The sequence below is a fragment of the Gobius niger genome (genome assembly GCF_951799975.1).
Source record: "Gobius niger genome assembly, chromosome: 8".
Taxonomy (NCBI): domain Eukaryota; kingdom Metazoa; phylum Chordata; class Actinopteri; order Gobiiformes; family Gobiidae; genus Gobius; species Gobius niger.
The window spans coordinates 20,828,287-20,852,230 of NC_136859.1; the positions used below are offsets into that span (position 1 = coordinate 20,828,287).

General features: G+C 44.7%; 1 protein-coding gene across 2 annotated transcripts in view; it reads left to right on the plus strand.

The window, feature by feature from the left end:
* The window catches only part of LOC306966370 (teashirt homolog 1-like), a 34,448-nt gene extending 10,923 nt beyond the window's left edge, over positions 1-23,525 (plus strand). For both annotated transcript variants that reach the window (XM_079561111.1, XM_079561110.1), the window contains exon 3: positions 18,820-23,525. In XM_079561111.1, coding sequence (XP_079417237.1) covers positions 18,820-22,307 — 3,488 coding nt within the window. In that variant the 3' untranslated portion in view covers positions 22,308-23,525. The remainder of the gene's footprint in view (positions 1-18,819) is intronic.
* Positions 23,526-23,944: the final 419 nt, after the last annotated feature.

Below are 23,944 nucleotides of genomic sequence, written 5' to 3' on the forward strand. Positions count from 1 at the left end.
TTGCGGGGGATCGGTTTGTTGTGAATGAAGGGAAACCAGGAGAGAAGGGGGAGCGTGGAGGAGGAGGAGGAGGAGGAGGAGAAGGAGGCTGCAGGTTTGGTCACCTTCTCCCCGAGTCTCGCCTTTGGTGAATGTGCTGTTTATCAGCTGACCTTGGGGCCCAACACTACCTCCCCTCTTACTTCGGCGCTGACCGACAACTCTCTCCCAGGATCCTGCCACCGCACACTGGCCCTCTTGTCGGAATACTGCCTTCATTTCCTCGCGCCGCTTTTCTTCCCGCCTTTCAAGCTGTGATTAAAAGAGCAAATCAAAACCACTCTTACTAACTTTGGCGAAAAGGGGAGACTAAACAAAAACAAAATGGCCACAGCGGCTGCTCTATATATATGAACATGAGCGGTACGCAGCGGCGGGAGCTGTGTATGTATTCGTGTACGAGCTGCACAATACATTTATCGCAATATTAGATGACGCAATATCTATATCGCATGAAGCCACAATGTTTCCCAACTTCACACTCGTCTTTCTCTGACTGAGATGTGTGCATTGTTTGCCGAGAACCAAAATGCGGCTGAAGTGCTGCTGTGTTAACTTAAGTGTGCAGCAGTAAAGTTATCGGCATTTTTCTGTTCAAGTCCTATTTTACCCTTGTTTTGGTTCTGATTAACGGTGACTTATTTTTAAAACGATTTACTAAAGCGTCACAATATTCCAGATAGGCCTGTCACAATAACAAATTTGAAGTTCGATATATTGAGGAAGGAAAGTATCGCGATAAACGATATTATTGACTGTCACGATACTAGATACTGTCAACTCTCAGGCGTATAAATTATTTCTGAAAGTGCATCATCACATCCTAAAATAACACACAAGCTGCGATGAACATTCCTCATTTCCTCATCCCGTGCAGCCTTATTCAGTGTGTTTGTTGTCTACATATGTATAGTAATCTCCAGTGGGTCACAGTGGCAGCTTGTTAACAGGGATCTAGTCACCTCCCCCTTCTCCTTTTACCCAACACCACAGTCAGATATGCGCTCGTACATATGCACAGTTGTTGCCGCATTGTGGAGGCCTTCTGGCATTTACAAAAGCCTTACATGTCCCGTGGCCTGAAGTCGCCAGACATGGCCATTGCTCATCACTCAGTACTAATGACGCCCCGCACCCCCTGAACACGACGCTCTCTCCCACCCAGCATGGCCAAAGTGCACATCTGACGGGGTCGTGGGCAGGTCGTGACCCCCAGGTGGCTGGAGTGAGGCTGAGCGTCGCGCTGCTACTCGGTGTTTCTTTTCTCGTTCTTTTGTGTGTCTCCCAAACAGACCCTTTTTTTTATCCAGTCTATTCGTCAAACTAATGTAGACTTGTCACACCAGATGTTTAGGATAACGCTATAATGAAGTGTGCATTATCAAGCCCTCTCATAATTTGTTGAATGTAAAGTTTCAAGACAATTCATTTTGCAGCGCACGCATTATGCACTGTTTATTAATTTGTTAAATCCCAGTCACTGTTTATTTACTTTTAAAGCCTAAAGTTTTATGAACCATTGAATTTAATCTTTATGCGACACAGCTTAGATATTCATCAAGAACAGATCTGCTTTATTTGTTAAAAAAAAAAAATAGAAAGAAAGAAAGAAAGAAAGAAAGAAAGAAAGAAAGAAAGAAAGAAATACGTCAGAATCTTGCAGTAATTCTACTAATACTACCAATATCTGAAATTCAGACTAACAACTAAAAAAACAAATAAAGGAAGTAAAACAACTACTAAATTTACATACACAACACAACAACACACACTCTAGTTTCGATGCCAACAGAAAAATATAAAGTAACCTAACTTAAGCCATCATAATTAAAGATACACTTCATGACTCTTTCCACAGTAACAGTAGAAACATATTGCACAATTATAGCCAGAAGCCCCTTTTCTCAAGGAAAGCATTCCCCCTCTCGTCTTTGTGTCTGTGGCTCTTTTGCTCGCCTTTAGTCAAAGTAGCCCTGGTCCCCATAGCAACACTAGTGAACTCTTTACTCATTAGTGTGTGTGCGCAATCTCCCGAAACCTGCCCTTCTTTCTGATTATGCTACAACAGTATCAATTTAGTTTTCACTATTTTTAATTCGCTCGATCCTTGTTCATCGTGTTTCGACTTTGTGTGCAACGTGTTTATCCGGTCATAAAAGCTTAAATGTTATGTGTCAATGGGCTAAGATTGAGAAGCAACGCTGGGAAAGGTCCCTCCGTCACGCCTGACTCACTTTTCTTTTCTTTTTTTTTTTTCTTTTCTTTTTTTGGTGGCTGTTAAATCTCCGCAGCTCTGATAACAGGTCAGCCGTTGTGAGAGTGAGTGAGAGAAAGACGGTAGGAGGGGTGTAGGAACTTTGGAGGAGAGCGAGTGAGGGAGCAAAAGAACAAGTATATGATTATAGAGACCGTCAGACAATGTACAATAAAAAAAAAAGGGTCTTGTGTTGGCTGGCTCACCCGAAGCGTGGGCGGCGCATGCAGTTGAAGGGTCAATAGGATGCCGTGATAGGCTAATCTGCTCGGAAGGGAGGGCTAGGGCAAGCCTCTGGGGCCTGATCATTGGCTGGACTCATTTGCCCTATGAAATAAAATATGCCTTTTGTAGATTGATAGTGCAAGTAACTACTGTGAAAACGGAATATTCATGCACTGGAGTTTACTGTACAGTATGCATGTGTGCTGGTTGGTTTGCCTCTCTCGCCCCAGCTCCTTTGGGACCGTGTACAAAGTTTTTTTTCTTTCTTTCTTCCATACTCAGACACATGGATGACAGATGACCCAATGGGAGACACCAGCCATCCTGCCCTGACTGGAACCACACCCCCACCTTCCTCTTCACCTGCCCCCCCCCCCCCCCCCCCCTTCTGCGTACTAAAGAGCCCCGCTTTGTTTACATCCTCGCCTTTTCGCCATAAATCTTTGACTCGTTCTCAGTGGCGCTGGCCTCTTTTTCCTCCGGTTACAGCATTGTACATGAGCATAATAGCTGTGTCATAACTTGTATGTGTGACTCAGCTTTGTGTGAACACACTGGACCACAGTAGACTGGAGCTGCTAAGAGTAACAGAAATTGCAATGTGTGGTGGCACGAATTGGCTGAATGTTGTGGTAACCAATAACCGTTTTTTTGATCAAGTTGTGTTGTTTCATTTTGTCGTAATATGTTTTGAAGACTTGAGATACTTATTTTGGCTGTGTACATTTCTGTCAAGAGTGGAGCGGGGCAGGGAGGTGGGAACTTACTGGACCAAAGGAAACCTAAATCCTCATATAAAAAGGCCATGCACTCGGCCCGGGCCAAGGGAGAACGAGAGAGAGAGAGAGGAAGACGGGGTGAAAGAGTGAGAGAGGGAAGGGAAAAAAGTAGATTTCCTTTTGGAGCAGGGCCATACATCACAGGGCCTCCCAGCTGCAGTGTCACCGGCTGACAGAATGACATGTGTCATTTATCAAAGGGGCCAGGCGGGGGCCTTGGGAAACGTGCACCACAAAGCCTGAGAGAGTTCATTCCAGCGCTCAAGCCCGCCCTCCGTCCCACTGCTGTGAGCCCGCCCCAACGCTCTCTCTCCTCCTCATTTTCTCTCCTCGAACGCCCCCCCCATAACCGCCGCCTCCACCCTCTGCACCCTCTGCGCTCCCTTCACTCTGTGCCAAAAAGAGCCCTGTAATGTTTTCTGTCTTCCCTGTAGTTACACACAGCTGCAGCGTGTGTTGATACCTGTGAGCTGGTGGATTCAGAGTTGTTTTTGAAAATGTTAACTCCTTTCCTTGGTATGAAACCAGGAAATAGTGGACGGACCTGTTGCTTATACATTTAGGGTAACTTTTGAAATTAGCCTTAAAGTACAATTTGAGAGAGTACATATGAGGTGTGGGAAACTTTTTGAAGTTTCCGTGATTAGATCTGGGTTCATCTGAATTAGACCTGATCCTTGCAGTTACTTTTATTTTTGTTTTAAATCAACGTTTTTCCTGGAGGCACACTCTATACCTGATACTGGGGCCACACTGTTGAACTCATGAGGCCCCTTTCGCCAACGCATTATGTTGCCCTGTACATAGGAGCGCCTCTTGTATCTCGCATGTCAGCGACAATAAGGAGCCGCGTCAGTCGGACCGCGCCGCGCGTATTTGCACGTTTTGCTCAGCGCTCCAACGCACCACTTCTGGCTTCCTCTCATCCATCACACGCTCACCTTTCATCCCGAGCCCCTGTATACCCCGATCATCAGCCTGGTGCCTGGGTTAACTCTATCACAGCCACTTCCACAATCCATAAACCATGTCACTTGAATGCCCCAGACTTCTCTTGCCAGGTGCTGGATTAAACTCTCAGAGAGGTCAAATGTAAAACCCTTATTTGATTTTTGTGTTTAGAAGCTGCTCTGTTTATTGTATCACATTATTATTCATCCAAACCTGAGGTCTAGACTGGTCCAAGTGCCGTAGCAGCGGTGGAGTCTTAATACAGTCAATTTGCTAATAGCAGACTAAATGCTATGCTGTGGCACGTCACAGAGCCAGAAGAGCTGCGAGAAAACTCCACTGTGCGAAAGTGTGTTGAATAATTAAAAAGTCCAACTCGGGCCAGTGAGGCAGCGAGCGAAGGAGGCGGTGGTGAGGAGACTCTGAGTGAGGGGAAGGAGCGAAAAGCACAAAAGCGGTGTGGAGGGGGTGTAGCCCATGACAGTGTAATGTTTCCTGGCTTTGTCTGCAGAGGTTAAAAGATATGGTACATCATTAAGAGCAATATTCACGGGCTGTCGCTGAGGAATGACCCCTTCCAACAGGTCAGGGATAGTTCACCGTCTACCATCCCCCACTGTGTGTAGGGTCCGGAAGATTAAAGTGGAGTTTGTTTTATTTACGGAAATCTGAGAATGTACAGCAATGTAAAAGAAAGCCTGAATCAAGACTGGAACTCTTTTTTTTATTTAGACTATTCAAATTGACTTCACACTTTTCCTACCTACACAAGTAACAACAAACTCTCCACATGCGCTCCATCTGCTATCTCTGCTGGCATCTAGTTTTGGAGGGAGGCGACGGGCGTGATCAGAAAGACGGCCTCTTTTCATTTGTCTTCATAAGCCTCATTTATTTTTCTCTCCAGATGTGAGCTGACAGGCATCACTCAGCGACGGCTCTCCTCGCCCTTGAGTCCCCGTCCCCCTCCCCCCTCCCTCCTCCCCCATTACTTCTTGGTGGTCAGGACAAGCACCCCTCAATACTCTTCTCCCCCCCACTCCCAAGTCCACTGTCAGTGCAACACAAGATGGATGTGTCTTTAAAGCTGAGATTGATTGTGGATATCAGAGTTATGGCGCCATTCATCACAGGCCCATATTATTCAGACGAGGCGGATTGAAGCGGGAGGTGGGACTTTGCTGAGCCCTCGGGTGGGTCCTGCTGGGGGGGTGTAGTGGGAGTTTAATAGGTTGTAGATGAGAGTGCCATAGAATTACTGTATATGCCGATGTTATACATTGATAAGTCTGATGCACTGGGGGATTGGGGCATGTGCGTGACTGTGTGTGTGTTTGTGTGTGTATCTATTTGCATTGATCGCTGGTGATGTGATCCTCCTCTAGAGTCCTCTGTCATTGGACTCTAATATACAGCTTTATTAAGATCCTTGCAGCACTTTCCTTCTTTTATTTCTATTTTCATATATTCTAGCCACAAAGATTAATCAAGTATTAATCTAGACAAAATTAAGTTTTAAAGTCACATTAAAGTCACACTGGAACATTTCAAGTATATGTTGCTACATCAACAAGTCAAAATATCATCCAACATGCCAGCTATACCAAACCCTCTCCTAATGATCAGCTAGACACAGACGAGGCTGGATTGTCAAAATAAAGTTAACATTTGGACGAGGAACAAATGTATTTAAACCTCATGTTTGACGATGTGTCAAAGCAACTCCATGGAGATGCTCCCAGAAAAAAAAGTTACAACTCAGGTCTGAAGAGAGGCGAGCCCGCTCACAATAAAGACACATATTTTTAAAGATGTTTTCACCAATTTACCATTTTGTTTTATTAATTGCGTGAAAGGTTTCGCAGTGAGGCTTCAAAACACACTGTATGACCCTGTAGGGATTTTGTTTTGACAGGATCTACCCATCCTCAAATGGATTCGTAAATGAAACACCCAATAACCCACTAACTGTTGGCCAAGTTTTCAGTACAACCTGTACTTGTTTATGCATTACATAAGCAGTAGACAAATGAGTAATTATTTGTAATGTTTTTTGACTAAGTTGAATATTAAACTTTTGGTCACAATTGTACTTTTAACAGTTTACAGACTTAAAGTATTTAGTTCATCCCTCTTGGACCGCACCCAAACACTAACAACGAATAATACCTTGCCTCTGCACTTTTTGATCTTATTATTCATCATGTTTTAGCACCTCATTGTGGCCCGTAGACGTTGGAGAGCCTCAGTGGTTCCGGAGGAGCGTCCCTACCCCCAGGCCTCCTCACACTGCTGAAAAGAGCTGGCATTGTGTGTGTCGTCTTTTATGGTGCTGTGTGAAAGAGAGGGATGCACTCCAGTCAGTATTCAGATGCACGTGGTAAAGCAGGCAGTCGAGCAGGACACACACCACAGGTTGTAAACGCTTTGAAAAGTAGAGCGGTAAGGATTTCCACTGAAGACTCTCCACTTTTCTTTTGCAGTTTCTTGCCATCCACCTGTCTTCTGTAGTCACCTGAAATGACTTTCTTCTTCCAGCACTAAGAAAAAGAACCTCAAAGTTTTTTTTAAAATATAAATCCTTCCCATTATCAGAAGTCAAGTCATGCAGAAATGCAAAAATAAGAAGGTAATCACACTTTGTGCTGCCTTTGTCATCACTCTGTGATGGAAATGGGTCTAAATATGAGATTAGAACCTGCCGCTGACTGATGCTATTAGGCAGATATGCCATAGACTTTACTATCTCCCATGAAGGATTAGCGCAAATTATACTGGGAGACAGGCTTGATTTCTCTGCCTCTGCCTGGCTGGATGTGGGCATTTGAGGCACTCTAAGTTGACAGCGTCTGTCTCCGCTTAGTTCTTGGAGACAGGTTGTGTGACAGCTGATGCCAGGCAGGGCTTAAGTGTGTGTGTGGGTGTGTGTTTGTGTGTTGGATGGTGTTTGGTCTGTGTGTGCGAGCCAAAGTAGCAGAGTTATAAACTGACAGGCGAGTGCGTCTGAATGTGATTCACGTCAATGACTTTTTTCAAGAAACAGGTTCCTTTAAGAAGGTGACAATTGGGAAGTGCTAATTTTAATCTCAGTGGCTTCACTTGCGGTCCACTTAATACTATTTATGTTACAAATAATTAAGTCATGATTCAGAACGTACTTGACCATAAGATAATGTGGGTTACTTTTTAAAACATACCTCTTCTTCTTGGGATTGAACATTGATTCATGGCACAATTGCTCATGTAGTTTGTGTTTGTACTGTGATGTTGGTATTACCGGAGGAAGGTGGTTAAGCAGTTGTTCACCTCTCAGGAATGTTTGAGGGAACATGCTAATGCTCCGTTTTAGCCCCCCTGTCTCCACGCTGTGGCTGATTTAGGAGGCTGACATGTCCTTTAATGTTGGTAGTAAACTGGAGGGGAGGATTTATGGGCTCAAGCTTCGTTTCCCCGACTGTCTCTGTTATGTGGTTCTGGGACGACAATATAAGCACTTACTACATTTAGATGTTTCCCCATTGGTGCCTGTTACGCTTTGTATCAAAGTTATGTGTCGGGAGTGACATGCACTTGTGATATACAAGATCTTGAACCACAATGAAATTCTCCTCTTTTAGGTAAAGCTCAACTAAAATACCAAAAATGTGTCACTTGTAGTGACATGACTCTGAGGCATGTTTCCCGAACACTGAATGTTAGATAGTAAATCTTTCTCAAGACGTCCTAACAGGGAAATTTCATTTTGCCCTTTGGACTGGGTTTAAAGGTTTGAAACCTTTTGAGTTTTAAAGAACGGTGCTTATGTTGACAGTAGGTCGGCAAATGTGTAATTATATTTGAGTATCATGAGTAGGAGCCTCTACAAGTCGGTCACCTCTAACTGCTGCTCCAAATCAGTCTCATCCTCTGCTCCATTCACTTTGAGTGATCAGCCCAAGTTTGCCTCTACAAACACACAACTTGACGATCGTTTCTCTATTTATTTCTACATCTCGTGTGTTTCCCCCCATATAAAGACAGTCTATGTCCGAGACTGTCATGGCTTGATGGATTGCATAGTCGTCTGAGGAGAAGAACAGGGGGATGGTGGAGAGAAAAGAGGGTAAGAGTGAGAGAGAAGCAGAGAGGTGCAACAGTGAAGGACATGGCAGCTTAGCGCTGGCCAAAAAGACTGTGCTGAACACCTGCTCCTGTCTCCAACGCTCCTTCAACCTCCTCATTACCTGTCAATCTATCACAAGGCAGCCAGATCAAATGTCTGCAGCAGCCAGGACTGGCGCAGGGAGGGAGGGGCAGTCGAGGAGCGGGGAGAGAAAGAAGGACAGAAAACAGAGGGACAGATTGCATGTCTGGGGAAGCACAAAATGAAGAGGAAGTAAACGCAGCAGCTGTGTGTGCATATACAAGATCTGTTGATAATTTGAAGTAAACTTTGTTCAGAGAGCAATTTGAAACTTATGTTGCTGTTTTAATTCGACAAATTAAGATCTCAATATTGTCTCTTTTGTCTGCGACTTAATACATCCGTTTTGGACTTGGCAGAAGTTTGATCACAAACTTTAGTGCCGCCGTTCGCATTGTTGTTCTCCAGTAAAGAGTGGCACTAATACCCAGTGCTTACTGTATGGAGCGTGATTGGTGCCTGTGTGTAAGACGTGACTCTCTGACAGCTGCTGGAGGCTGGGTTCCAGTGTCAGGTTACACTCACAATGGGCTCAATGTCTGTCTCCCACATATTCATTGTTGTGCACTCGTCTTGTTGTGCACACCGTACGGCATAATTTGTTAACACATGATTGCAGACTGATTACATTTGCAAGGTGCGTGCGGAAAATTGTCTGTAGATGTTAGCATGCTAGTCCACTGTGAAGGCCCAACAGGTAAACTCGCACTTCACTTATCACAGTGCACCAGAGCGTACGCATGACCAGTCCTTATCGACCATTTCTGATCACTTTCAGTCATCACAGTTTCTTTATTCCGCGTTCTCGCTCCGCAGTGTGTGAGCTGCGGTGATTTACGGTAATTATCCAGCGTTGGGTCATCTATCAGGCCGGTCGTTGCTAGGAGATGGAAGCAGCTGCTGTTGTCTTGTCACGGGCAGTTCATATGTGTACGCCTGTGTGTGTGTGTGCGTGTTTCCAGGGATTTGGGTAATGTTTGAGGGTAGAGCGCGCAGGTAAAGTGGTCCATCGTGATGTGTGGATTTAAAAGCGCAGGTGGCCCGGGAGAAAGGAGGAAGTGGAGCAGTCAGTGGATGGAGCCGGGGATTATGGGAGGGTGTGGGGTGGTATGAGTGAGGGAGGGGTCAGAGGTTGAAAGAGGGTTTGTGTTTAGCAAGTCCGAGGCTTAAAAGGCACAGGTGTATATGAGAGACAGAGGGGCAGCATGATAAATAGATCCAGGCAGATGGAAGTTGAGCGAAGTTGGGCCTTGGGGACTAGTCACGTTGGCGGCGTAATTGCAAGATCTTGAGTGTGCATGTGTGCTCATATTGAAAGGAGGAGGAGCCGCACTCTTTTCCATTGGCAGGTGATTGTCTCGAAGATGGTTTCTGGTTCAGATTTCTGCTGAGTTGCTGATTTCTCCAAGTCTCGTTGTTAAGCTCTTAGTCACAACCTTTCGTATTCAAGCAGTGTCAGGTTCCATGGTCTGTCTGCTCCATGCTGCAAACCTGGATGCACACAGATGGGTCATGGTGGATACAGATGCAAATGTGTAGAGAGCACATGTGTAGAGTGCACATGTACTTCAATGTACTTCTTCTTCTTCTTCTTCTTCTTCTTCTTCTTCTTCTTCTTCTTCTTCTTCTTCTTCTTCTTCTTCTTCTTCTTCTTCTTCTTCTTCTTCTTCTTCTTCTTCTTCTTCTTCTTCTTCTTCTTCTTCTTCTTCTTCTTCTTCTTCTTCTTCTTCTTCTTCTTCTTCTTCTTCTTCTTCTTCTTCTTCTGTCAAAAGCAGCAGATATCTTTAGTTAGCACTCAACAGGCAATCAGAAATTACCACGGGCTTCACTTGCGAAGCCAGGTGCTAAATTGCTTGTACTTCTTAAAATTATGTTGCACCTGATTTGCATTGTTTATATGGCACAAATGTGATAGAAATGAGTTTGTGTTGTGGCCTTTTACCGTGAAGGGCAAAAATCTCAACTGCATTCGCTTTTTGCACCACTTAAGCACAAACCATTTTGCGCATGTGCAAACACTGAGTAAATCAGGCCTCAATGTACATGAACGATGATGAAATTTAAATTGTAATTTCCACTGAAATTCTAATGTTTAATGAATATTTTGGCATATCACCCCATGCCCCGGCTACAGTGCATGAGAGGCCTTTCACTCAAGAGACTTGAGGATTGTAAAATGTCCTTTGGTGACATTGACAGTTCAGTGTACAGCTGCTCGATTATAGAAGAAATAATAATCACAATTATTTTTGTAATAATTGAAATCCGACTAATCAAATGATAATGTGTTGCCTTTAAAGAAACAATACAAAATATTTTCTTTGGACTGTAAAAAAGTCCAAATTATATTAAATATGCTCAGGTTTCTAAACTAATTCTCTATTAGAGACATCCCTGGCTCACCTGCCCCCTGCTGGCCGGCCCTCACACCTGTCCAAGCAAACCAAGCTGCCGGCCTGATGACATCATCACACAGCGCTGTTTGTTTATGTCGGACCAAAGCATGTGCCAGTAGCAAGTGAAATGCGAAGGGGGAAAACGACCATCATCCCAGCTACATGAAATAATACGAGTTTACTTTGAGCTGCGTTTGTGATATCTGCTCCTGAAGAAGAGTTTTAGACTCTTCTGCAACAACCAGCCCTGGGCAAAGAATAAAGAGGCTTCTAAACTCCTTTCTCCTTTCAGCAAAAGGTGAGCACTTATCAGTGTTATCTCAAGAGCAACACATAAAAATTATCATCATTATAGTATTATTTCCGTGATTAATACAACAGTTCATCACACTGTGTTGGTAGTTCAGCCGATCAGCCGCACTCACACAAACCGCACAGGGTGGACTTTCTGCGTTTTCGATCGTGCCATTTTTGTAATCGTCTAGTGTAATAATCGAAATCGTAATTGAATTTCGATTAATTGCACAGCCCTAGTTCAGTGCAATCCATTTTTGGCTATATAGATTATGAGATGCAACTCTTGGCCGGTTAAAACACAGGTGTTTATAAGACTCCTCCACATGATGCTGCGCTAACGGTAAATACACTCTCGCCCTTAACCATTTCAGTCTAATTAGCAGAAGTCAGCATTTGTCATTGCGTTTAGGGGTGAAGATTAGGAACACCTCTCAATTAATCTGCAATCAGCCTGTTTGTTAATTAGCTAACCTGTTCTAAGTGGCCTTCAGGGCTCTCGTGTAATTAGCTAAGCTGCCGGGGAGTGGGCCGTTGTGTTGACATTGACCCGTGCACACACACACATATTATAGGCTCTCGTACATTCGTATATAGCCGTGCCCACGTCTCCAGTCACGGTCAAGAGGGACAAGAACTCTGAACTCTCGCCAAGAGCAACCTCAAAAACAAACAGCTCTGAGCCCAGCATGTGTTAGCTCGCATTTAAGGACACACACACACACACCTCCTCACATATTTAGTACCCGTTGGCGCGTTCAGCCAGATATACATATTTGCACACAGTCATGCTCATCCTATTACACTTTAAACTGATTGTTCCTCCCTTCACTCGGCGGGAAACCTGCATCCCTCAAAAGCCTTCTTAGAAAAGGCAGAAAAAATAGACTGAACTCCCCTTGCACACACACACTCACACACACACACACACACACACACACACACATAGTCTTTTGAACATTTCATCCTTTTCAAGTGCAACAACATCCCAACCAAAATGAACAGCGTCTCCATAGCTGTGTCGAAGCATTTTTTGCCTTGCTCACTTCAAAGCCATTTGTTTACTCGGCTGCCTCCTGACATTGTCTGTGGTAATTAAAGGAGCGCACTGAAATTTATGGTTTAATTATACAGGCCTTGTTATGCAGAGAGGCCAGGATGGGCTGATATGCTCAATAAAAATAAATAAATTCCATACGGCTTTATTGAACCCGTGTTTGCATGAAGGGGCGCGCGGATCGTTTTCAGTCTCGCAGGTGCACGCATTGTTTGTGTTCATGTATAGCCTGTGCGTGTATGTTTATTTATGTATTGCCTCGCCCACAGCTGAGAGTGCACTGTGAGTGGGTGAGAATAAAAAAAATAAAATAAAAAAAAAAGCCAGATGAATTGCGATCGATCGGCGCTGGTTCAGTGTATTGATCCCCCAGCATGTTAAAGCCTAGTGTACTCCACGACGAACACTCAGTCAGTCAGCACAGCCCCCCAACCCCCACCCCCCCGCTCCATGGTGCAACTATTACACATGCCTGGGTATACTGTAAATGCCTGCTCCTGTGTACTGACAGATTTACATGAAAACACCACCTTTAGTGACACACATCATCAGGAAGTCCATACATACTGTATCTTTAACTCATTAAGTTCAAGAGCATTTGGATTATGACACTGGGTGAATTTCAAGCTGAATTTTGTCCCATTTTACAAGTCAAAGCGAAAACTGCCAATATTGCAACAAGAATAATGGAATTGCAACATACAGTGTAGCCCTGTAAGAAAGAGCTGTTCAACCTTTTAAGCTTTGTTTTTGGTGTAGATATTAATGCTATCTCAGACTTATTCATCAGTTCTATTTTGCATATATTGTAAACAAATGGACATACTTAGTTTCGCTGACAAAGCTCCTTGGATGAGAGGGTGAAATGTTTTTCAGTTGCCATCTGTATTCGGTAGTTTATGATTGAAAACTCTAGTATGACTAAGAGCTGACAAAACTTGGACATATTTACATGTAAACAGAATATTAGCACGTGGTTGACCTATGACCCTTGACCCTTTGGATTTAAGAATCCCTAAAACATTGACATTCATTCAGTCGGCCAGTATGTGCCTCATCCTACCCCCTCTCTCCACGCCCCCATGTTGCAACTATAACACTCGGCTGTGTATACTGTAAATGCCTCCTGCTCTGACTGAGTGTGCGTGCGTAAAAAGCCCAGATGCACGTCCAGATTACATTATAGCTTGTTGTGTGGGTGCCCGCGAGAGTGTTTGGGTGCCGTGCGTGCGCAGTAATGGAGAACGATCTTGGCTGTGGCCCACGAGCTGCTCTTCTGAACTGATCTTTGAGTTAAGGTATAAATAGCGCCGGCTCTATAAATAAAACAGCAGCACCTTTCACACACGCTTGCTTGCTCACATAAGCGGACACACGTTAAAAGCTTGACATGTCTCGCTGCGCTGACACCTGTCCTTTATCCAATATACACTCTTTATAGTTCATAGTTCTATCACAACCCACTGGTTACTTTATATCAAGCCTGTACAAATGATGGGAAAATGTATCAACAAAAGCAACAGCTTATGGCCTGCAGATATGGCTAATGCATCGCAGTGCAGTGTTTGTGGCATACTTTAAACCTTACCTAAATGTAAAGCTATTTCAGTGGTAGTTAAGCAGAAAATAAAATTACAGTAAACCCAACTCTAGAAACAAGCGCGTCCAGTGTGCATTTTGTACTGTTGCACGGGACTGTTTTCATTGGGTCACAGGCCTTTACCAAAAATAATTGTTTTGACTTGTTGATAGCCTTAATGCTTGTGGAAACAGATAGAGTTTAGGAAATACTGTATGTTGATATTAGGCTGTAGTAAAACTGTCTCAAACTGCAAAACTTTCTGACACAAGTTGAGCAGTTTTAACATTTTCATTTGGGTTTTCACTCATTGAAGATGAGTCCCAAAGCTACAGCCATTGAGAATCCCTGCTCTCTGGAAGGCAAATCATTTTCTACCAACCTCAGGAAAACCTAGTGAATATGGCGGGTTCCTCTGAAAAGCCCGTAGAGCAAGCATGATTTAATACTGTTTGTTTTTTTGAGTTTGAAATCCAATCTAAAAAGTTGCCGTTGACGTATGCAGCTAAAAAACAATCGTTAAATCACAAAGCTGGTAAAAGCAAACCCTCTGCAGCAACAGTATCTCTGTTTGACTTCATAATCCTTTTGGCCCACTGTAATTTTGAATGGCTTTTGGTTAAAAAATGTTTGCGTACAGCTACGAGCACGCGGTCACTGGGGAAGGCTCGACGGTTTGATTCACTGAAAACCTGCCAATAATACCGACTTTCCTCACTAATCTTGTTTGCACAGCACTTACTCCCATTCAGGCCACTTTTCGACATCAGTCCATTATGTAGCCATGTGTCTGGAGAACAACATGTCCCATCCACCGCTGTCTGCTGCGGCGCTCAGGCTGAGGGCTCAGTGTTTGGAAGCGGAGTGAAGGGGGGTTGAGAGATAAATTGGTACAGCGGGCTGGAATGCCGCTGCAGTTATTTAAGGCCCTGTAGGTGCTGCCTAGGCCATATGCTCCCATTATTCCGCTTGGGAGGGGCCCATGTGGGCGTGTGAGCAAGTTTCGCAAAGGGGAGGAGGGGACTGAGAGGAAGAATAGGGAAAAAAAGGTAGAATTATTTTAAGAGGCCTGGTTTCAAGTCGCAGGTAGAATATGAAGAACAGGCAGAGAGCTCAGATTAGAGCAAATTGGCTCCAAAAGTAAATGATCACTTTCACCTTCAATATCCGCCTTTTTCATTGCCGTCTTTGCATAATTCATCTCCTCAAATCTTAAAATCTGACAGGGTATGTTTGATGAACTTTTTGAAAATCCTGTCTACTTGAATCTTTCAAAGCAAGACACAAAAGGGTAGCTTTCGAAGTCTGTATAGTTTATAGCCCATCCAAAGTACATAATGGAAGCTACTTTGTTGGTATCTGCTTATGTTTCATCTTGTCAGATTGAAGCCTGTGTCCCTGATCAGGGCATTGCTCTCATGTTAGCCGCTTCACGGATAGCACATCCCAGTATTCCCTGTGACACGGCGGCAGCTGCATTACCATAATTGGCTTTTCTACATGACGGGACAGAGGAAATAATAATGTCATTTTATTTACAGCCCTCTTGTTCCGGTCTGAGGGTATCACCCCCCCCCTCTCCTCTCTTCACGGCCCCTCCTATCCCATCTCATCTCACCCACCCCTCCCCTCCCTATCCTTCTCTCTCTTCTCCATCGTACGGGATACCAAGACGCCTGTCCCGCTCGCTCTGCCGCGGCGTGTAGGTCAACCAATGGCTTTTTGATCAGCTCCTGTCCAAAGCCATCAGGGTTGAGAGGCACGTAATGGAGAGCAGGGTGACAAACAGAATCTGGGGAAGGAATAAGACTGCCAGTTTCCTATTAAGGCCCCAGCTTAAACGCCCTGTGCCCCCCGCCGCCTACCGTCACCGTGCTGTGCCGCCACCCCGGTCCTGCACTGCCTAAATCACATGAGTGAAGGGGCCTGTGATTGGACATTAGTGCCGCAAATGACTGCCGTGATTGCGCCCTCTTCCCCAAACCCAGATCAAGTAAATAAAAAATGTGTGTAAATAAATAGAAGGGGGCTGCCGGAGTATTTGGGCCTTTGGCGGCAAAAGCTGACTGGTCTCATCCCCATCTTTTTACCTCCTTTCACTCTTGTTCCATCGCCTTGCTGCCTTTCTTATCTGGTTTGTTTGGCTTTGACAGCGGCCAAATGGTGAACCTCTGCGCGTCTGACAGAGAGTTTTATTGATTTAACAACCAGCAGACTTGGAGCGAAGAAAAGGGAGAGGGAAGGTGGAGAAAGATAGCAAAGTTTTGAAAAGGAATGATATGTTTCTGCTCCTCTGCTTGCCAAAATGCTGACGTGTCCGTTGGTTGTATTTCATTTGGTATCATTTACAAAAATCATGTCATACACAAAGTCGAGCAGTGTGTGGGAGCGAATGTTTTGGAGATGATCTGCGCTCTTGTCAAGTGTGTTGTCCATTTGTGAGGCCCAGTTCAGTGTTGATGCAGGGCGTTCACCTCTCTCTTCATCACTGTGTACTAACTGTTCCTCTGAGGTCTGCTCAATTTCACGCCTGTAAAAAGTTTTAATTCATCAAATAGGTAGTCTTTGTAATGTTTACATTATTGGGCATGAATTTCAGTTTATGTTAAACCATGAGCCCGTATTTTGTGCAGGAGTTTTAAAACCTCTTATGATAACTCACTTTCTCAGCCCCTTCTCCTATGTGTATTTAACTGAGCACTCTGTAACTACACCTGTGCATTAGTCTTAGTTGTTGTCTGGTCTGTGTTGTGATCTGGTGGAACTGGTGGGGCCTTGATCGCTGCAGTATCTGACAGTAAGTCTGTGGCGTTGTCCTGGCCACACTGCTGCCTGTCTCCTTGATGGCGGCACGTCCCCAAGCAAAAGTGACAGGCGCTTTGGCTCCCGTGCAGATGGCCCTGCTCACAGCCATCACCCACTCTGCAAACCAAACCGCCTGGGACGGCACGCCAGCCCTGCCCCTTTCCAACACCACCTCTTTGCTGCTGGTGCTGATCTGCATATGTGCATCCAAAGCACAGGGACCATTGGACCATTCCTTTGGTACATGCCCGGATCATGAGTCTCTAAAAAGTCAATAGATTGGATGTGAAGTCTTCGTGTTATATCCTTAAATAAAGGCATCATGTCAAAATTAGATCATGTTCTCAGATATTCACTAATATTGTGGTGCTGTGGTTCATGGAACTGGCTATGATTTGTACAGATGTCTGTCTTTGCCAGTCTTTTGTCTGTGTGCTTTGATATCTCCCTCTTTGTTGTTTCCATGACAACATGGCAGGACAGGCATTGATTGACAGGGATCGTCAAAGGCTTCCGTGGCGCCCTGCTCATCCCTCTAGACCCCTCCCTCTGCAGTCTGTGTTTTGTCACTCACACAGCCATATTTCTGATCTGCGGCGTCTCATTCCTGCTGTCTGTGTGTGCATTAAGCACTTCCAACTACCACGGTTTAGAATTTTTCGGGGCTTGAGCTGAGGAGAGTGTGTCACATAGGTAATTCTCTGTATATTTGCAGCGTTAATGTCTTGGCTGGATAGTCATTTTACAGAATGGCCTGTATATTACGCAGATGATATGCATTGATAGCTTTCTCTTGAGGAAGTGGATAGTGAGGGGGAAGGTACTGTAACAGCAGACACTCCACAGTTGTGTTGTAGAGAGTAGAGCAGCACATAATGCTAATCTGCTGTGTTAGGGATTTTCAGGAGTTTTAGAAACTGTCTAGGTCTCAGTCTGTCAGTGGGATTGAAGCACAGCCAGGTTCTCCTGTAGTGCTCTCATTTCACTGAAATCCTGTCAGCCGTTCGGGGAGTATGTTGCTCATTTGGAGAAGGGTGTATCAGTAGCACACAGAGAACTCAGACTTATAGGCAATATTATGGTTATCGGTTTCAAGTTTGTGCTGTTGGAGCAAACATGTACTAGTGCATAAAATACACACTGAGTCAGGCAGGAAAAGTGAGTGCGCTTAGGCTTAGGTCTGGCGAACGGGAGCCCCTCTCATGCACACACACCCACATCATCTTAAACTCACTGAGCATGGTGCAGCTGCTTACCACTCCCCTCCACCACCCAGCTCCTCTCAGGCAGCAGTAAATGGTGCCAGTGTATATATATCAGGTATTATGTCCACTTAGATTATGATATGACAGGTTAGCGTGCCGTTTGAAGCTGACAGCACATCTGTTTCATCAGAAGAGACTGATACTGGCATCTAGGACACACATCTCACCATGCAGGAAGGAGATAAAGGAAGAAACCAGGGGGCTGTCTTTCCTGTCTCTCTCACCCCTCTCTCCTCTGCTCCATTCTGGGATTTCTTCACAGCCCCCCACTCTCCCAGACCCCCTTCTCTCCACCCATCTCAGAACGCACCACCTCCTGCATACTTTTTTTTCTCTCTCCCATCAGTCTTGTCTTTAATCTGCCCCCAATGAACAGTCTTGTCTACGTACCTTTCCTTACACATAAACAAGATCTCTAACTCATGTATGTTTGTACATCATTCTTTTTTACTTTTATCTGACAGTATTTCATCTGCACTTAAAAATGCTACTTACAGTTGTCTGTATTATAAACACATAAAATATCCATCATCACAGGATTAAAGATTAAGGGTTTTTAATTTGTGACAGTACATAATGTTGCGTACAATATAGGTGCATAAGGCCTCAGATTAAAAAAAAAGTGAGGAGTTCATCATTCAAGCATGCAGCTGGCTAACAAGGCCAAACAGACAGTCATTTCCTGGGGAACATGAGTCTTGTGGAGGAATAGGGAGTTGGGAAGAGAAAGGACAACTGTCAGAAGCCTAGTGATTTATATTTCCCTTGAAGGCTTTTTTTCACCACTTGCTTTCAGAGCCACATGTGTGTGTAAAATTGACTCATGCGTGCATACCAAGAAAACACACTCAGTAAAAGCCTACATTTTCCATCAAGAGCATTCAGTCTTGCGTTATTTTGATAGTGGCCCTGTTACTGTGCTGTAAATGTTTTATTTCATTGAGCTGACCCTTTTCTCTCTTTCTCTCTGTGCTTGTCTGTGTGTGCTGCAGCGTACGTGCCAGAGGATGAGCTTAAGGCGGCCCCGCATGAGGAGGAAGAGCACCTGCAGGACGATGGCCTCTCACTGGACGGGCAGGATACAGAGTTCCTGTGCAACGAGGAAGAGGACGACTTAGATGGTGGCCAAGTACCGAGCTACAGAGACTCTCCTCTCAGCAACGGCACGAACCCTGACGCGGGATACGGCTCTCCGCTCAGCGATGCTAGTGACCGGCTTGCGGACTTCAAGAGCACATCTTCCCGGGACGGTCAGGAGAGGGATGGCAATGCTCTGCGTCCCAATGGCAGCAACGGCCTTTCCATCCAGGACAGTCTGGCAAAGATGAAAGCCGTCTATGCAAACCTTATCTCAGATGCCTCCTGGTCCAGCATCACATTGGACATTATGAAATCCAAATCAGCTGCTGCAGGTGGTGTCAACAGTGCCCTTACCGCTGTTGCAACTGCCCCTTTGTCCCCGACTCCTCCTGCCAGCAAGAGCAGTGGCACCAGCGTAGTTAACAGTCATCACAATGGCAGGAGTTCAAGCTCGACTGTCAACCACTCTAGCAGTTCCCCAGGCACTACCAACGGTATAGCAGTGAGCACGGCTAGCACCCATAGTGCAACCAGCAGCAGTGGAGCAGCGAGTAATGGTAGCGGTGTAGCTTATGACTGGCACCAAGCCGCACTGGCTAAAACTCTTCAGCAGACACCCTACCACCTTTTACCAGAGCCTAGCCTTTTCAGCACGGTGCAGCTCTACCGGCAAAACAACAAGCTCTACGGTTCTGTTTTCACAGGCGCGAGCAAGTTCCGCTGTAAAGACTGTAGCGCAGCATATGATACACTAGTGGGCCTGACTGTCCACATGAATGAAACGGGCCACTATCGCGACGATAATAAGGACAAAGAGGAGGAACATGGCAAGCGCTGGTCCAAGCCACGCAAGCGCTCCCTTATGGAGATGGAGGGCAAAGAGGATGCTCAAAAGGTTCTCAAGTGCATGTACTGTGGCCACTCGTTTGAGTCTCTGCAAGATCTCAGTGTTCATATGATCAAGACCAAGCATTACCAAAAAGTGCCTCTAAAAGAGCCAGTGCCAGCCTTGGCTACTAAACTGATGCCCCCTTCTGCTAAAAAGCGAGCTCTACAAGACCCAATAGTGTCCCCTTGCTCCCCAGACTCTGTCCATGCTGCTAGTGGTGGCGGGAGCATTTCCCTGAGTGACGCCGGGAAAGACTCAAAAGCCACACCGAACCCTTATGTCACTCCAAACAACCGTTATGGTTACCAAAATGGTGCCAGCTACACATGGCAGTTTGAGGCTCGTAAGGCCCAAATACTCAAATGTATGGAGTGTGGAAGCTCCCATGACACTCTGCAACAGCTAACTGCGCACATGATGGTGACAGGCCACTTTTTGAAGGTCACCAATTCTGCCTCCAAAAAGGGCAAACAGCTCGTTTTTGACCCTGTGGTGGAAGAAAAATTTCAGTCCATTCCCCTGCCGCCCACCACCACTAGACTCCCTGTTCCCAGCACCATAAAATCGCAGCCTGTGTCTCCTGCTCTATCATCTGCCTCCGAGGAGAAAAGAGAAGGGCCAGAGGATGAGAGGGTCGATGGGGAGTTAGTGGAGAAACAGATAAAGGAAGAGAGAGATGATTCAGGAGAGAAATCTGAGTCTGATACAACCTCTTATAAATATCTCAGAGAGGAGGACTTGGAGGAGGCACCTAAAGGAGGTTTAGATATTCTGAAGTCCCTTGAAAACACAGTCTCTAGTGCCATTAGCAAAGCTCAGACAGGCACGCCCACATGGGGAGGCTATCCCAGCATTCATGCAGCTTATCAGTTGCAGGGTGCAATGAAAACCTCTGCTACCGTCCTTCCCCCCACCATCCAAAGTATCCACATGCAGCCAATGTTTAACAGTAGCCTGCGAGGCCTAGTAAATGATCCCAATTCGGTCATCCATTCACCTCGAAGCCCCTCTTCCCCTACCCCACTCAGGAGCAATGTCACTGCCATGGAGGAGTTGGTAGAGAAGGTGACAGGGAAAGCTGCTACTGTGAAGAAAGAGAAAGAGGAGAAAATGGTGAGTTTAGAGCGCTGCCGGCCACCGTCATTAGTAAAATCACCTTCACCGGCAATGAGGGAGCAAAGAGAGCAGTTACCATCTCCAAATGACCTTTCAGTTGGTAAGCCATCTGGTGTGAGAAGTAGCAGCCCAGGCAGTGTAGATTCTGAGCTCATTTGCAAGAAAGAGCCCAAAGAGAGCCTTGTTGATAGTCACAGCAACCATTCAAAGAACGGCTCAGAGACATGCCAGTCCCCAGTAACTAACGGCAACGGTCTCGGTATTATCACTGACCACTCACCAGAAAGCCCCTTTGTTAACCCTCTAAGTGCACTCCAGTCAATCATGAACACACACCTGGGGAAGGCCTCCAAACCTGTGAGCCCCGCTGCAGACCCACTCTCTATGCTTTACAAAATCAGCAACAGCATGATAGATAAGCCAGCATTTAACTCCAACTCTCAGGGCAAATCTGTCGAGCCCATTAGCCACTATCAGCTCTTTGAAAACACTGACCAGCCAATTGATCTGAGCAAGAATAAGTCCACTAACAGCAACAATAACAACAACAACAGTAGTGTAAACGGTAACAAACCAATCATTTCCCTGTCTGAGTCAGTATCTTCTCCTCTGAGAGAGAACGCCCTGATGGACATTTCAGACATGGTAAAGAACCTCACTGGGAGGTTGACACCCAAATCCTCCACCCCTTCCTCCATCTCAGAGAAGTCTGATGCTGAGGGCAGTGCATTTGAGGACGCCCTGGAGGACTTGTCCCCTGTCCAGAAGAGGAAAGGGAGACAGTCCAACTGGAACCCGCAGCACCTCCTCATCCTTCAGGCTCAGTTTGCCTCCAGCCTGAGAGAGACCCCTGAGGGCCGATATGCAATGACTGACCTGGGCCCTCAAGAAAGGGTCCACATCTGTAAGTTCACAGGCCTGTCTATGACCACCATCTCCCACTGGCTAGCTAATGTCAAGTATCAGCTGAGGCGGACTGGGGGCACCAAGTTTCTGAAGAACATGGACTCGTGCCAGCCTGTGTTCCTTTGTGGGGACTGTGCCTCCCAGTTCAGGACTCCTGCCGCCTACATTAACCACCTGGAGTCTCACCTGGGCTTCAGTCTGAAGGACCTGTCCAAACTGTCCTCTGAGCACCTTCGGGAGCAGCAGGCTGCCTCTAAGGTGATCACAGACAAACTGACATTCAGCAGCCCACTGTCCCTGGCCACGGTGGAGGACGATGCTGGCTCTGTGTACCAGTGCAGACTTTGCAATCGGACATTTGTCAGCAAACATGCAGTCAAACTCCATCTCAGCAAGACCCATGGGAAATCTCCAGAGGACCATTTGGTCTTTGTCTCTGCTTTGGAGAAACTGGACAAGCTGGACAAAATAGAGAAGGTGCAGGTGTAAGGCTGCGGTTACAGACTGACAGATGCTGAACTGAATTTCATTGCACTAAAATGACGTTTCAATTTCTGCACTGGGCCGAACTGAGCCACCAGGAAAAAAAAAAAGAAAAAAAAAATCAGTCTTATCATTTTTGTTGTGATAACTGCCTGACTGGACCATGTCTTTTCACCTTGATTTGTTTTTGTTTTGCCAAGCTTTTTTAAACTTGTTTTGTAATATATTTATATGATATTTGTCTGATCTGTGCATGTATTTTAGTGAATCAAGGTAAAACTCACGATTTGAATCTTTTCATTGCAAAAATACAACTACTGCTTCAAAGATATCTAAAGTGGTGAATGAAAGAGGGCAAGGGGAAGAGAATTGTATAATACTTGATATGATATAAGAAGGTAAAAAAAATATGCACCAAAAGAATGAGACTGAAGTAGCACCTTAGACAACAAAATATTAAATTTGTAAACTTCAAATGTGCATTTTCCGATTCAAAACGATTAAAAATCACACTTTTCTTTCTTTTTTCCCCCCTCTCTTTACGCTCTTGGTTTTATTGATGAATGGCCTGCTAATAGATCTGCCAGTGTAATAACTTTATGTAAGCATTTGGGGGAAACACTGAAACTGCTTCAGGTTGAATCAGTGAAAGTAAATGGCTGTCAGTTTGCAGGTTTGGTCAGAAAACTTGTCCTTGTTGTGAACTATCTTATAGCAATTTTCCAGTTGTATGGTTTGTTACAACTTTCTCTGATTTGTGTCGCTCTAGTCAAATGTAAAGAGAAGTCCGTTACATGTAAATGACCCAGTGAAGCGTCCGTACTCATTGGACATATCTTAATATTTGAAACAGCTCAACATTCTTTGTATCTTAAGCTGTGTGCATTCTCTAATTTTTATATTGTCATTTTGTATAAAACTGCTAATAAAACATAAAAACAGATGATGTATATAAATATATGCTGTAGAGCTACAAAATGTCATTTTTTAAAGAAAATGCAAATTTAGCTTCTTTGGCTTGGTTTACAGAAATGATTTTAATTATACTTGCATCCTACTTGATGCATGATATGGTGTGGAAAAATAAATAAGCGATGCACAATGACTATACATTTCAATGTTTTATCAACAATGTTGTTAAACATAAACCTTTTTAGAACCAATTAGTTGGTTTCAGTTCTTTCTCAACTGTAAAATAAACCCCAAAGCAGTTGTCAACAGTCATATGTTGTGCTTGTCATTCATTCGTCTCAGCAACATAATAAACTTAACACTTTTGCAAGAACAGTGAAGATGCTTTCTCCATCACTCAAACTGAACACACTTTACCACAATAGTGAGAACAATATTTTCCAATACAAAGTGAACAAGAATGATTTAATTTTTTCTGATGTTGAGCCTTATTTTCTAAGCTACAAGGGCAAGTCATGTCAGGAAAACATCTGTCGCACAGCGTTGAATTATGCAAAAGAGTAGCCATTTTGATATACATACTATCAAAGTTTATTTTTTAAAGATTTTATTAGCAAATTGTAAATTAAAATCTTTGTATAAACATCATATATAATTTGACTTTGCCAGCATGTTGGTGACTGGCTAGTGTTGGTTAGTGCCAGTAAACCACATGCTGGCAAACCTCCTGA